Source organism: Nematostella vectensis, chromosome 2, assembly GCF_932526225.1.
Source record: "Nematostella vectensis chromosome 2, jaNemVect1.1, whole genome shotgun sequence".
Lineage (NCBI taxonomy): Eukaryota > Metazoa > Cnidaria > Anthozoa > Actiniaria > Edwardsiidae > Nematostella > Nematostella vectensis.
The window spans coordinates 16723705-16737706 of NC_064035.1; the positions used below are offsets into that span (position 1 = coordinate 16723705).

The following is a 14002-nucleotide window of genomic DNA, read 5'->3' on the forward strand; positions in this document are numbered from 1 at the left end:
TGCGAAACATTAAACCGATCGGCCAAATTCTTCTCCAGCAAACCCACTCGCAATCTCAACAATCCATACATGTCCGATACACCAACAAAATACCAGTTGTACGAGTCGTGAAGCAGAAATCTCCAGTGGTACAAGTGGTGTTTTCGGTATCTGGGTATTCTGTGTTGTAAAAGTTGTTTAGTGGTGTTTGGGTATCCTGTGATAAAATACCAGTGGTACGAGTCGTGAAGCAGAAATCTCCAGTGGTACAAGTGGTGTTTTGGGTATCGGGGTATCCTGTGTTGTAAAAGTTGTTTAGTGGTGTTTGGGTATCCTGTGATAAAATACCAGTGGTACGAGTCGTGAAGCAGAAATCTCCAGTGGTACAAGTGGTGTTTTGGGTATCTGGGTATCCTGTGTTGTAAAAGTTATTTAGTGGTGTTTGGGTATCCTGTGATAAAATACCAGTGGTACGAGTCGTGAAGCAGAAATCTCCAGTGGTACAAGTGATGTTTTGGGTATCTGGGTATCCTGTGTTGTAAAAGTTGTTTTGTGGTGTTTGGGTATCCTGTGATAAAATACCAGTGGTACGAGTCGTGGAGCAGAAATCCCCAGTGGTACAAGTGGTGTTTTGGGTATCGGGGTATCCTGTGTTGTAAAAGTTGTTTAGTGGTGTTTGGGTATCCTGTGATAAAATACCAGTGGTACGAGTCGTGAAGCAGAAATCTCCAGTGGTACAAGTGGTGTTTTGGGTATATGGGTACCCTGTGTTGTAAAAGTTATTTAGTGGTGTTTGGGTATCCTGTGATAAAATACCAGTGGTACGAGTCGTGAAGCAGAAATCTCCAGTGGTACAAGTAGTGTTTTGGGTATCTGGGTATCCTGTGTTGTAAAAGTTATTTAGTGGTGCTTGGGTATCCTGTGATAAAATACCAGTGGTACGAGTCGTGAAGCAGAAATCTCCAGTGGTACAAGTAATGGTGTTTTCGGTATCTGGGTATCCTGTGTTGTAAAAGTTGTTTAGTGGTGTTTGGGTATCCTGTGATAAAATACCAGTGGTACGAGTCGTGAAGCAGAAATCTCCAGTACAAGTGGTGTTTTGGGTATCGGGGTATCCTGTGTTGTAAAAGTTATTTAGTGGTGTTTGGGTATCCTGTGATAAAATACCAGTGGTACGTGTTTTGCATATGATAAGGGGCACTTAGAAATACACTGGCATGACACCATTGGAGCAACTGGGCTATCCACTGCACCATTGGTACCAGTGGTACGAGTGGTGGAACAATGGGTCACCACTCGTACAAGTGGTGTTTTGTATGCCACTACCGATTGTGTTGTCAGATGACCGATCAAAATGAGTAAACTACCCTTATAACATTGCTTGTCGTTCTCAAAAGTAATGTAGAACGAGCACACAAACATATCCTTAGCAGTCTTTTCGAAAAGCAAATTCGCATGACGCATAATACGCGAGCCTATTACATTGTTTGTCGTTCTCAAAAGTTTTGAAAAACAAGCACACAAAAATACCCTTAGCAGTCTTTTCGAAAAACAAATGAATTCGCATTACGCATAATACGCATCATATACGCACGGAACTAATCGAACTGTGAAACATTTGTGCATCTCAAATCGCATATATTACGCACTGGTATTTAGCAATTTAGTGATTGTGTTGTCAGAGGACCCATCGAAACAACCAAACTACTCTTATAACATTGTTCGTCGTTTTCAAAAATATTGAGAAACAAGCACACAAACATATCCTTAGCAGTCTTTTCAAAAAGCCAATGAATTCACATTACGCGGCCACACAATCTTTTTGGTTCTTGGGTCACCGGCGAGAAAATATCGACGGAATCTTGTTGGATCCAAGTTTACGGCCGCCGTGAAAGTGTGCGCTGCAAACCCGGTGTTTTTGCTCCCACTTGTAATTCTTTGTCCTCAGACTGATATTTCTAATCTATGTTTGCTTTAGTATTATTACATCTTTTGGGAAGCTTTAAAATGTGAGGCTACAGCCTCCGACAACGCACGCAAATGGCATTATTTTCCTGCGAAAAACTTACATTTTGTTTCCTTTTTAGCAACACCGACAAAAACTCAGTGTTTACATTTTGGTCGATTTTGCCAGAATGCAACGCGCGGCGACATTTTTTTCCGTATCGTGGACTAATTCAAGGTATTATTTATGAAAGACTATAGAAAGTGCAAATCGTATTCATTGAAAAGAACGCAACAGAGAATGGATATTACTGGCTTTACATACTACCCTATGTTTATATTTCCTAGGATACTAGGAATATTTACAAACGCTTTGTAATTGCTAGTCATTATATCTTATTTCCTTGAGATGTTATCCCATCCGGTATTTAAACTGACACCCGGAGGTGTACGCCCGTCTATTGATATCTCGTTTCCCTGATCACTGGTAGTGATACCAAGAAGTTAGCCGGACGTTTAACTAGACCATCCCCTATTCCTGCTCGTATTTCCCATCAGTTGCTCTTCTCTCAACATCTCTGGCGCAAACATGAAGTGTGCTCAGCTTGTACTAGAGATGATGTTCTTATTGTTACTGGTCAGTGCTCAAGCAAGGCTGGTCTACAGGCAGGTATGTAATGCCCTGACGCAATAATCCACCAAATAGTCTTCAAAAAGATTCATTTTTTTTACAATAATCTCCCGAATCTGTTGTAACATTTTTTTTTTTAACACACTCTTTTTTAATAGCGAAGTTCAGTATGTAATTTTATGGTCACGGAAAAGTCGTCCATTGAACGATGATAAACGCAACGTTCAAATCTTTATATTCTTATTATTAAATAAAGAATAACCTAATACCATCACAAGCCCGTACCCAGGATTTTTCTTGGGGGAGGGGTGTAACGTGTGTAACGCGACGCGGTCACGATATACCACGTGTGAGTGGTGTGCAAGAAAAGCGGTTGAATACACAGTGATTATGTTAGTTGTCTTGTTTTTATCGGGTTCCTATACCCAGAGAACGATACGGCGTCACAACGGATTTCGCACCCCCCCCCCCCCCCCCAAGAAAAATCCTGGGTACGGGCCTGTTATCATTGCTCTTTCTTCTTTCTTTCTAACTTCCGATATCTTTATCTCAAAGTATAATAATTGATGTATTGTTGTATAAAAGTTGACAAGCGACTTTCCGCCCGAGTACGAATACATTGGTTGCTTTCGGGAGCAGCTGCCATCACGTGCTCTTCCTGTGCATTACCTTACAATCTCTGCCAATCCCGGCGCAGTGATCACGGACTGTGCACGTGCTGCGGTCGCTAAGGGGTTCGTGATCTTCGGTGTGCAAAATGGAAATGATTGCTGGGGCGGGGAAGGACGCGTTGCGTACGAGCGTTACGTGTCATCGACTCAGTGCGAGTTTGGGGATGTAGGACCACTGTTAATGTCTGTGTACCGCATTACCAAAGGTAAATTCCGGGTTACCCTGGTTCCAGAGCCTCGAACGTCTCTCTATTCTTGCCACTAAATAGAGAGACGTTCGAGGCTCTGGAAACAGGGAAGTTCCGGGTAAACATGAAGCTTAACCAGGGGAGGAGGGGGGGGGATTGGGTAAACAGGGGTGGTTTTTGGGGCAAGCGAGATAGCATAAAATCATGTTCACTTTATTGTGGTCTCTTGCTGCTTTTACACGACTTGGTAGCGATTTTTGGGCGTCAAAAAATATAACGCCAAATTTTGAGACACTTTTCGTACGTTTAGTGGACGGCTACTGTGTGGTGAAAAACTCGTTATACCAACATGGCGAACCGATAAAGACGGACGATATGGACGACCCTTGTCAATCTTGCTCATGCACTTACGGTGGTCGTCTCGAATGTTATAAGAATAGATGTCCGCCCGTGGATTCCTACTGCCAGAAAACCTTCACCCTTCCTGGAACATGCTGCAAGGCGTGTGGTAAGCTTGCGTATTAGCAATTAGATAAGCTCTACGCCTGTTTGGGAAATACAGATAGTTTAGAGACGACTACAGAGTGGAGACAAAATGGTGGCGAAATATCGTTTGTTGTTGGGCTGGTCATTCAACTCTTCTCATTATAGTCTAGAAGTAATTAGATTGGCTTATACTGCTAGCGAGGTTCCTCACGATTATCCGCAATGAAAAGGAAGTGTTGGCGAATGACCTCGCAGCCTTATGTTGCATGATGTCCAAACAACAGCTTTCCCCTATAATACTGACGCTTTTTGCACTGGGCTTTACTGATACACTTAATGGTAATCGAAAGATAAAAAAATTAATATGTTTTGATATTTCTGTTTTCTTGTTCGTGGCTAGCTTGTTTGATTGTCGTTTCTTGTTTTGACCTTTTTTCTATACTTCCAATCAACTTGGGCGGAGGTGACAGGGCTGAATAACGTATGCGCATGCGCGTGTTCTGGCGAAAACAAACAAAATCTCAGTGTTGAATCATTCGAGGAAAGGTACGAAAGGCTGACTTCGGTCGCTTTTTCGACTTACTGTACAGCATTAAAACCACACTGTACAAAAGATGACAGATTTATTTTATAATGAGGGAGTCATAAAGAAAATTTTAGCCTTAGGTTTGGTCTAGTTTTCTTAGCTATCGCACAAATGTGACAGTTCGCCGGTAAAACGCCGCCATTTCAAAACAAAAAGTCTGGTTTAACCGCGCGGTAATGGAACTAGTCTTGCGTTTTTCAGCACTGTCGGGCGGAGGTATGTTTAGCTAATTTTTTGTCGGTGTGACTAGATGGCTTACTAATTTTCATTTGTTACGCATTTTTCCCCAGCGTGTTACCACAATAATAGAGCATACAGCAATGGCGACCGCTGGCAGCTGATTGATGGCTCAAATTGCTTCTCGTGTACATGCGTGAATGACAAACCCGTCTGTGTTATACCTGTCTGTCCAACCTGTCAATCATACGTACAAGTGTCTGGACAGTGCTGCCGTGCGTGTGGTGAGTACAGCTTTATGCGATTGTTGTAGGGAGGGGAGGGGGGCGGGCTATCGTGCAAGGCAAAAAATGTATTCGTGCAGTCCGATCTTACCCACACAAAGCTTTGAGCAGCAAGGAAAAAAAATCTAGCAAACCTAAGGCTACCGAGCAGACAAAATTATGGCCCCATTCTATCACTTTCTAAGAAAAATTCGGATCAGACGGAGAGTTTAATCAGAAATAGAGTACTTGTATTTTGGGCCATATGACAGTCTCATTAGTAAATTAAACAACAGTAGGATAAATAGCAAGTAGACATGGTTGATATATAGTACCCTTGAATGTTTTATTGTCTACAGATGTTTTATTTGTTTGCTTTTTTCAGCTCCGGTTACAATTACAATTAGCGAAACGACCACACCGAAGCTAACTTTGCCTCCACCACAGGAAGACCGACATTAAATACTCGAGTCGAGTATTCCACCAACTATGGGGAGTTTGGATTATATATTACGCAAGTGTTGGTGGTTCAAAAATTTCCTATTAGACCTTTATTATAAAGTCTGGCTCTATGAATGGCAAATAAATCCATTAAAATCATGCAAGTCTTTCGCCAATCTACAAAAGAAAAAAAATAAGTTTAGCAATATATCGTTTTTAGCTCTTTATTTATTGTTTATTCGTATGTCATTTCTAGGTATGCTTCCTGTCGTTCAGTTGTGTCTCGTTTTCATGGCGTATTTAGCTATAACTAATCGAAAATTGTTCTTAGCGTGCTTACCTTTTGGTTATTAGCACGTCGCTACTTAGCGTGCTTACCTATATGACTATTTGTACTTAGTTTCTTAGCGTGCTTACCTATATAGCTATTTGCACTTAGTTTCTTAGCTTGCTTTATCGCTATTTGCACTTATGTTCTTAGCGTGCTTACCTATATGGCTATTTGCACTTTGTTCTTAGTGTGCTTACCTATATTGCTATTTTCACTTAGTTTCTTGGCGTGCTTACCTATATGGCTATTTGCACTTAGTTTCTTGGCTTGCTTACCTGTATGGCTATTTGCACTTAGTTTCTTGGCGTGCTTACCTATATGGCTATTTGCACTTAGTTTCTAGGCGTGCTTACCTATATGTTTATTTGTTTAGTTGCAATCGCTTCTCAGCTTACCTACTGTTTAGTTGCACGTCGTTTCTTGGCGCTTTTGTAGCTCCTCTTACCCCACATGGGCCATGTTGGGTGGGGTCGTTTTGTGGGCGGGAGGATCTCCCAGGGTCGAGTTGTCGGGGCACCAGGTCCTTGGAACAAGTGTTATCAAAGTTATATCTCGGTTAAACAAAGCGAACCGCGGTTCTTTGCGTCTTTTTATAGTAAGTTATTACATTCACCATGTCTAAGGACTGCGGATCGGCGGAGGAGGCGTTTCCGGGAGGCACCTTTAAAGTTTTCTGGTGTACATAGAAGGCTGATAATTGACCAACTGTTCGGAGTACAATGAATCCCCTCACACTTTTGATCATTTTAGTACAGTACTATGGTAAAAATCTTTTAAGTCTGGGAGAGAAGCGCCTCTCCCCATGCCCTCCCTCCTCCGCGGCCTGTGCCCCGTCTATAATGCATCGGTTATAATGACCAAATCCAAATACTTTCCTAAGTCAGGCCTCGTTTTATAGCAACAAACCAAGTATCTGCCTTAGCCATGTCTTGGTCTTAACAACCTAAACATACTTGGTATACTTGGTAAGTCTCGTGGTATACTTAGTAAGTCTCCCATCACGTTTCTCTAGGTATCAGTTTCTTTTCTACATTTGACAGATGTGATAACTTGTCCTTGGATGTATACCACGTGTCCCCCCTCCCCTCCCCCATGATCTGATATCTGATGTCTTGTACTCACTGCAAATGGGACAGCACTGTCCTGGAATGGGCTCCGGGTTGGGGCAATCACGAGAACACTCTGTGCGAGTGCACTGGGCAAAACCTTTAATACATCGGCACTGGAAGCACGTGTCTTCGTTCGGTTTGTTAGTCCATGATTTTCCGTTCGCGTACTTCTGGCCGCGATGCGAGCACTCTAAAAGAAATTGGACTGTTGGACTCATGACATTTAGAACCAAAGCATTTAGACCTCAAAGCGTAAAACATGTTCTCTTACATGATACCGTTGTCATTGCTAACGTCCCATATCTATTTAGGCCCAGTACGACTAACGCAGGCAAGGCGCCCTTGCATGACACCTAGTCACTTTTATTTGCGTGACTTACCGCATTTCGGACAGCATTCATTTGGAGAAGCCGGCAATAAGTTATCACACGGGAAAAACAAATCGCAGTGGATTTGTTTACAATCACTCCTGCCTCTCTTGCACGTGCAGACGTCACAGCCTGGATGTCTCTGATTCACTGGATTCTGAGGCACGTAGAATTGGCTCTTGTCCGGGTACTTCTTCCCACCAAGTTCACAGGACGCTGAATTACACAAAACATTTGCAATTTTCTGAATTTTCCAAGCGAAGAATATATTCAGTAAGGCTTAACTATGAGCTTATACGCGGAACAACATGATTTTCTTCGATTACTCGCAAAATAAACATGGTATGGAAATAAAATTGGCGAAGCGGTACATCGTGGTAACTTACAGCAGATTAAATTGTCGTTGCCATGAAAATGCATTTAATTACATAAATTGGAAATCGGGAGGCAATATTGACAATGCAACAGATAATTAAGAGACTTTGCACTTGCTATCTAAGTAATATATTTTTAGCTTGCTGAGATTATTGTACATTCTCTACAAGCAGCCGAATAGAGGTCTGAAACGCGAAGAGCGGGAATAAAAGTTTCCCGCCCTCCTCTTATCCACTTCTTATAAGACATTTAACAGCAACCAGCAGATGTCATTGCTTTGAGCGCTTTTTGAAGTTTTTACAGAGATGTGAACGATACGAGTTTTTTTAATTATCATTATTTCTTTCTTAAATTCTCATTTTCTATCAAAAACGAGTTTCATCTTTGGATGTCAAACCTTTAAAATGGTTTGGGAAACTCTCCAGAAAAGTAGACGAGGGTGATCGTCCTATATCTTTTACGGTATAAAAGTTCGATCAACTCTGATATATATTCTGATATCTATTTCGATCGATTCTGATATCTATTTGGTTATTTTAATAATTTAAATATTCGACCCACTGCCTTCTTTTCGATTCTGCCATTCCTTCCTTCTACCACACCCAATTCGCTACCTCTTAGGGGTAAGAATTTCTGTTGACCACACCCAAAGTGCTATCCCTTAGGGTTAAAACCGATTTTGCCGACGATCACACGTCTGTTTTTATCTGAGTCCCACCCTTCCACCACCCCCCACCCCCCTGCGGGCTGGTATGTCAACCACCCAAACCAAAAGCGCCGGGAACAGAGAAAATTAAAGCTTTTATTCCAAAGTCCTGACAGTGACTTCTAGCCACCTCCAAGGACCTCCTTTGCCGTACAGTTGACGATGACTAACTCACATACCCGGGACAATGCTGTACACCTGGTTAGTAAAGTCTTGTCCGACTCCATTGATGCATTCCCCGGACGCCCCATACTTGCTATAAGAATCTGGCGCAGAGTCGGCGCTTCCCCAGCACTCTCCGTAGTTCTGTATTCCAAAAATGGTAATATTCCGTGCAAGAGCTTCCTCCATGCAGATCTTCACGATGTAAGATAGGTCAGGCCAAGTTTTCCAAATGATTTTTTCTCGTGCGTTGAAATAAGGTTCAATGCCCATGGCTCGAGATTTCTCGATATCTCTGTAGCATCCTAGACTTACAACCCGATTCCCCTCTGAATAAACAAATAACGGTTATCAGACTCCGAAATTCGAGGTGCTTGTATAGTTTTTACTGTAATTTGTTTTAATTTATGTGTATGCCTCGATAAGAGTCCCCCCACACACACACACACAAACACACACACATACAAATCTTCAAAAACGTTCTTGACGACTTAACTCAAGCCCTGTGTGTGTTGCACAGGGATGTGTGTAGCGTGTGTTGCCCTGGGATGTGTGTAGCGTGTGTTGCCCTGGGATATGTGCTTTTGGTATTGTTGCCCTAGGAAGTGTGTTGTATGTGTTGCCCTGGGATGTGTTGTTGTATGTGTTGCCCTGGAATGAAGTATGTATGTGTTGCCCTAGAATGTGTGTTGTGTGTGTTGCCCTAGGATGTGTTGTTGTATGTGTTGCCCTAGGATGTGTTGTTGTATGTGTTGCCCTGGAAAAAAGTATGTATGTGTTGCCCTAAGATGTGTGTTGCATGTGTTGCCCTAGGGTGTGTGTTTTATGTGTTGCCCTAAGATGTGTGTTGTATGTGTTGCCCTAAGATGTGTGTTGTATGTGTTGCCCTAGGATGTGTGTTGTATGTGTTGCCCTAGGATGTGTGTTGTATGTGTTGCCCTAAGATGTGTGTTGTATGTGTTGCCCTAGGATGTGTTGTTGTATGTGTTGCCCTAGGATGTGTTGTTGTATGTGTTGCCCTAGGATGTGTTGTTGTATGTGTTGCCCTGGAAAAAAGTATGTATGTGTTGCCCTAAGATGTGTGTTGCATGTGTTGCCCTAGGGTGTGTGTTTTATGTGTTGCCCTAAGATGTGTGTTGTATGTGTTGCCCTAAGATGTGTGTTGTATGTGTTGCCCTAGGATGTGTGTTGTATGTGTTGCCCTAGGATGTGTGTTGTATGTGTTGCCCTAAGATGTGTGTTGTATGTGTTGCCCTAGGATGTGTGTTGTATGTGTTGCCCTAAGATGTGTGTTGTATGTGTTGCCCTAGGATGTGTTGTTGTATGTGTTGCCCTAGGATGTGTTGTTGTATGTGTTGCCCTAGGATGTGTTGTTGTATGTGTTGCCCTGGAAAAAAGTATGTATGTGTTGCCCTAAGATGTGTGTTGCATGTGTTGCCCTAGGGTGTGTGTTTTATGTGTTGCCCTAAGATGTGTGTTGTATGTGTTGCCCTAAGATGTGTGTTGTATGTGTTGCCCTAGGATGTGTGTTGTATGTGTTGCCCTAGGATGTGTGTTGTATGTGTTGCCCTAAGATGTGTGTTGTATGTGTTGCCCTAGGATGTGTGTTGTGTGTGTTGCCCTAGGATGTGTGTTGTATGTGTTGCCCTAGGATGTGTGTTGTATGTGTTGCCCTAGGATGTGTGTTGTATTTGTTGCCTTAGAATGTGTTGTTGTATGTGTTGCCCTAGGATTTGTGTTGCATGTTTTGCCCTAGGATGTGTGTTGTAAGTGTTGCCCTAGGATGTGTGTTGTATGTGTTGCCCTAGGATGTGTGTTGTATGTGTTGCCCTAGGATGTGTGTTGTATGTGTTGCCCTAGGATGTGTGTTGTATGTGTTGCCCTAGGATGTGTGTTGTATGTGTTGCCCTAGGATGTGTGTTGTATGTTTTGCCCTAGCGTGTAGCTCTGGAATGTATCCAGAGTGTATCCAGATTATCTGCACTTTCCATACCTTTATCGACGATTTCCATTGAGTGCTGCAAGAAAACAAAGAACAGCAACTGAGCTTTGATGGAATAATTTATTGACAAAAGAATGAACAAACTAGACCAACCGGTGGTGGGCTTTACGTTAGCCATTTAGCCATATGGATATAGCTTTATTTTAGTCACGATATATACAAGGATTTAACAATTATAGCTATTTCCGTATAGATAATACAGAAAGGGTGTTCTTGCAAAAAGCAATAAAAAAAGAAATAATTTCACAATGCCATTTCCGGTGCTTGGCCACTATGACGTTTCCGAATTTAATTTCTGGTATTCCATCTCTAGTATTCCGAAATATACCGTCCTAAATCCCGCCTTGATTAACAAAACATGCATTCGCTTTGCATATCCTTTTCCTAGTATGCCTAAGACCTCATAATATCCCTCTCTTATATTCAAAAAGAGTGTTAAAAGTTACAAGTTTGTAATAAACGCTTCCCCTACCCTCCCTTCCAGCTTAAAAGCAAGCGCCATAGGAATTTCGTTAATTAAATCAAATTCAATTGAGGGAAAATTCCTTTATTATCCCAAGGGGGCCTGAGGGGGGGGGGGGGGGGGGGGGTGGGGGGGGGAGGGCGTGAGGATTTTGATAAAAGTAAGGGATAAAATTATTTGACCCTCCCTTCAGGAGGAACAAAATTTTCCATGCCCCCCTTACGTTTCCCCCATATTTTTGGTGCCCCGCCCTCCCGAAAACTGAAGAAGAAAGCCAGCAAAGGAAGGATGTTGAACGGATGTTGATGAGGAACAGAAATGACAATGTCAAAGGAACGCGAGCAAGAGATTAGCTGCAAGCTGGACAGAAAGTAGAGGGGAAGGAATTAGCTGAAAACATTAATTGAGAAAAAGTAAAAGCACTCAATTTCTCAAGGATTCGACTAACTCCAGGTTGCAACCTAATAATGGTTGATGCTATAGATGACGTAAAAAAGCAAAAAGGCTTTTCGATCTTCTTGCAAGAAAAGCGCAGCACGAGAAAAGAGAAAAGAAAAACAGCGAGGAAGACAGCGAATCAGATATGAGCGAGGATTTTGATGGTAGAGATTGGGCGATTATAGCATTAAAACGTTTTGTTTATTTTTTAGATATGGAACATAAGCACTTAAGAATATTATATAATGGAAACCATAAAAAGATGTATTTAGGGTGTATACAGGCTTGCATTGCATAGATAAAATGTGGCTTAATATGTATCCTGGACTTCTGGATTGTACATACCAAATAACTGCCCCCAAACCGAGACAAGTTAAACCGAGAAGTCTGATTTGACACTTCGTCAAAATATATAGTAGAGACAACACCCAAAGGAATCAGTGAGCCCTCCTTTAAAATCCAAACACTTTCGATGCCCCCCCTTTAGACATCGGAAATTCTCGACCCCCCCCTCCCCCACCACAGCATCCTAACGTCCCCCGCCCCCCTCGGGATAATAAATGAACCTTCCCTAATCTGAGTTTGGTTTTTACTGGGTGAGGCCTAATTTCAAGAAACACGCTTGCTACGCAGGCTATAATTTAACGTGATCCTGACTGAGACTAGAACTCCCCTACACTCGGGTTTGTTATATTTTCTTAGTTTGAAAAGAACGCCCCTCTCTAATAAACGCCTCCTATCTTTTGAACGCCCCATCTCGGACCATGGAAATTTGATAAACATCCCAGGCGTTTATTAGATCCTTTTACGCTATTCTTCTGGAAGCTTTTCTTGGTAATTTGCGCAACCATAAACCTTGCTTCTATCCGCAGTCACCCCCTGGCAATTGACAAACGCAAAGGAATGTCTCAGCCCAAGCAGCGGCCCAAAAAATCTACTCTTACTGTTAAATCCGAGCTTCAAAAGTAGGGGTTGTTTCCCGGTAAGCGTATTGTTTTAATTGAATCAACAAAATGCCGGGTAAAGGGGAGATTTCACCCCACCACCATGCCTCGTTTTCCCTCACTTCTTGGCCAAAAAAACAAAGGGTTTTTATCCATAAAAGAACCTCCTACCACTTTCTCGGATCTTTTATGGAACCATAAATTCATGTGAACTAACAGAAAAATAACGATAAAACCCAGAAAAATACCCCCCCCCCCCCCCATAATCCGACGGTCTTTGCTGGCACTCCACCCGAAAGGTCTACTGCTTTGCGGAACTCAAAGTAATATGGGTAAGATGGTGATAATCAATGTGGGTCGGACAGCGGTAAAAGCTGAATCCAATTTAACAACCAAGTGCAAAAGCCTTTTGGATGTAAAATCAAATGTCATAAAAAACAGGTAAAATAAGAAAGTGGGAGTGTGCATACATGTTAGCAGGCATACGCACGCTGCTATGGCAAATGACACGCGTCAAATTCGCGCGCAGAAGCTAATTAGCTGAAAGCGCAAACCACTTATCCGACCATTAGCAAAAAAAAAATTAAAAGATAATCAACTCTTAACAAGGCATTGTCAAAAACGAGCAAAAGTAACGTATCGGGACGCCACGCTTTATGCGATGCAATGTTTTAAGCAGAAGCAATTTTATTAAAAAGACATTAAACAAGCTCTCTCACAAAATTATTTGCAATTTGTTCAAAATACCTGTATACGCGACTTTCAATCCTCCACCCTTTTTAAACACGTCTTCTATTCAGTGATTTGGATGATTTTCATCCTAATAATATTCCCGCCATATTTCCGTCCTCTTTACAACAGGAGGCATTATATACAGACAATTCATTGACGTGTAAAATCTTAAACCACAAAATTACTACAGCACTACAGAAAGAAATTTCAAACCAAAACAAAAAATCATTAGGACTTTACTGCTACAATTTCCCCCACCTTAGCCGCTGGGGGCCCCTTTTTACTGTTTTCTTCGGAATCAAAGCGAAGCGGAGAACGGAGAAATCCTAATCAATTGTATTCCCATGATGAGGACGGTACCTGGTACCTACACATACATACTCAAGTTTACTCCTTTTGATGTATGACCCAAGGAGGTATAAAGTTAAACCTTTCTGAACAGGCTGTTCGCAACAACAGAAAAAAAAACCGAAAGCATCAGTCCTTTGTGTTGAATGAACACGCCCTGACCCTTACCGAAAAGGCAGCCAACAGGCAAACACACACCAACTGAAAATACCACATCTTTTCACTGCACAATACCTGTGGAGATAGAAACAAACATGAGGCACTGTGTTTAAGGGCAAGTCAAGACGACTCACATACTTTCCTGTCCTAGACGAGGGTATGGCCTGAGATCTCTCACAACCTGCAAGTGAACCGCAAGAAAGAGTAAAGAACTGTTACAAGCCTTCTGAAATAAGCCTTTCAAAATAACAAAGACAAGTCCAATCAAGCAGGGTGTTATTTAAGTTATCAATCCCTCCTGACTAATATTTACCTGCTTTCTGCCTATCCCGTCTTGATCTGCGACGGATCGTGACAGTGCCGTGAATTTGAAGGGTTAGTATCCATGGATATGCGTGCACTCAAATGGTATGCTTAATATTTTAGGTGAACAGTTGAGGCAATTACCCAGAGAAAGGATCTCGTTTCGCTGGATAGTCCGACTTCCGTTATTGACATT

General features: G+C 42.1%; 2 protein-coding genes across 2 annotated transcripts; one reads left to right on the forward strand and one right to left on the reverse strand.

Annotated features, from left to right (window-relative positions):
* Positions 1-2435: 2435 nt before the first annotated feature.
* Positions 2436-5525, forward strand: LOC116620028. Its single transcript, XM_048724139.1, has 5 exons — positions 2436-2593; positions 3140-3431; positions 3724-3921; positions 4776-4946; positions 5311-5525. Exons 1-5 carry the CDS (start codon positions 2513-2515, stop codon positions 5385-5387), a joined length of 819 nt encoding a protein of 272 aa, XP_048580096.1. The 5' UTR covers positions 2436-2512; the 3' UTR covers positions 5388-5525.
* On the reverse strand, positions 5247-13782 carry LOC5515796 (kielin/chordin-like protein). The gene is made up of 8 exons (XM_032385531.2): positions 13646-13782; positions 13513-13578; positions 10411-10435; positions 8435-8746; positions 7187-7390; positions 6820-6996; positions 6093-6220; positions 5247-5543 (listed from the first exon to the last, which is right to left on the reverse strand). Exons 2-7 carry the CDS (start codon positions 13558-13560, stop codon positions 6093-6095), a joined length of 894 nt encoding a protein of 297 aa, XP_032241422.2. The 5' UTR covers positions 13561-13578; positions 13646-13782; the 3' UTR covers positions 5247-5543.
* Between the last annotated feature and the right edge of the window lie 220 nt (positions 13783-14002).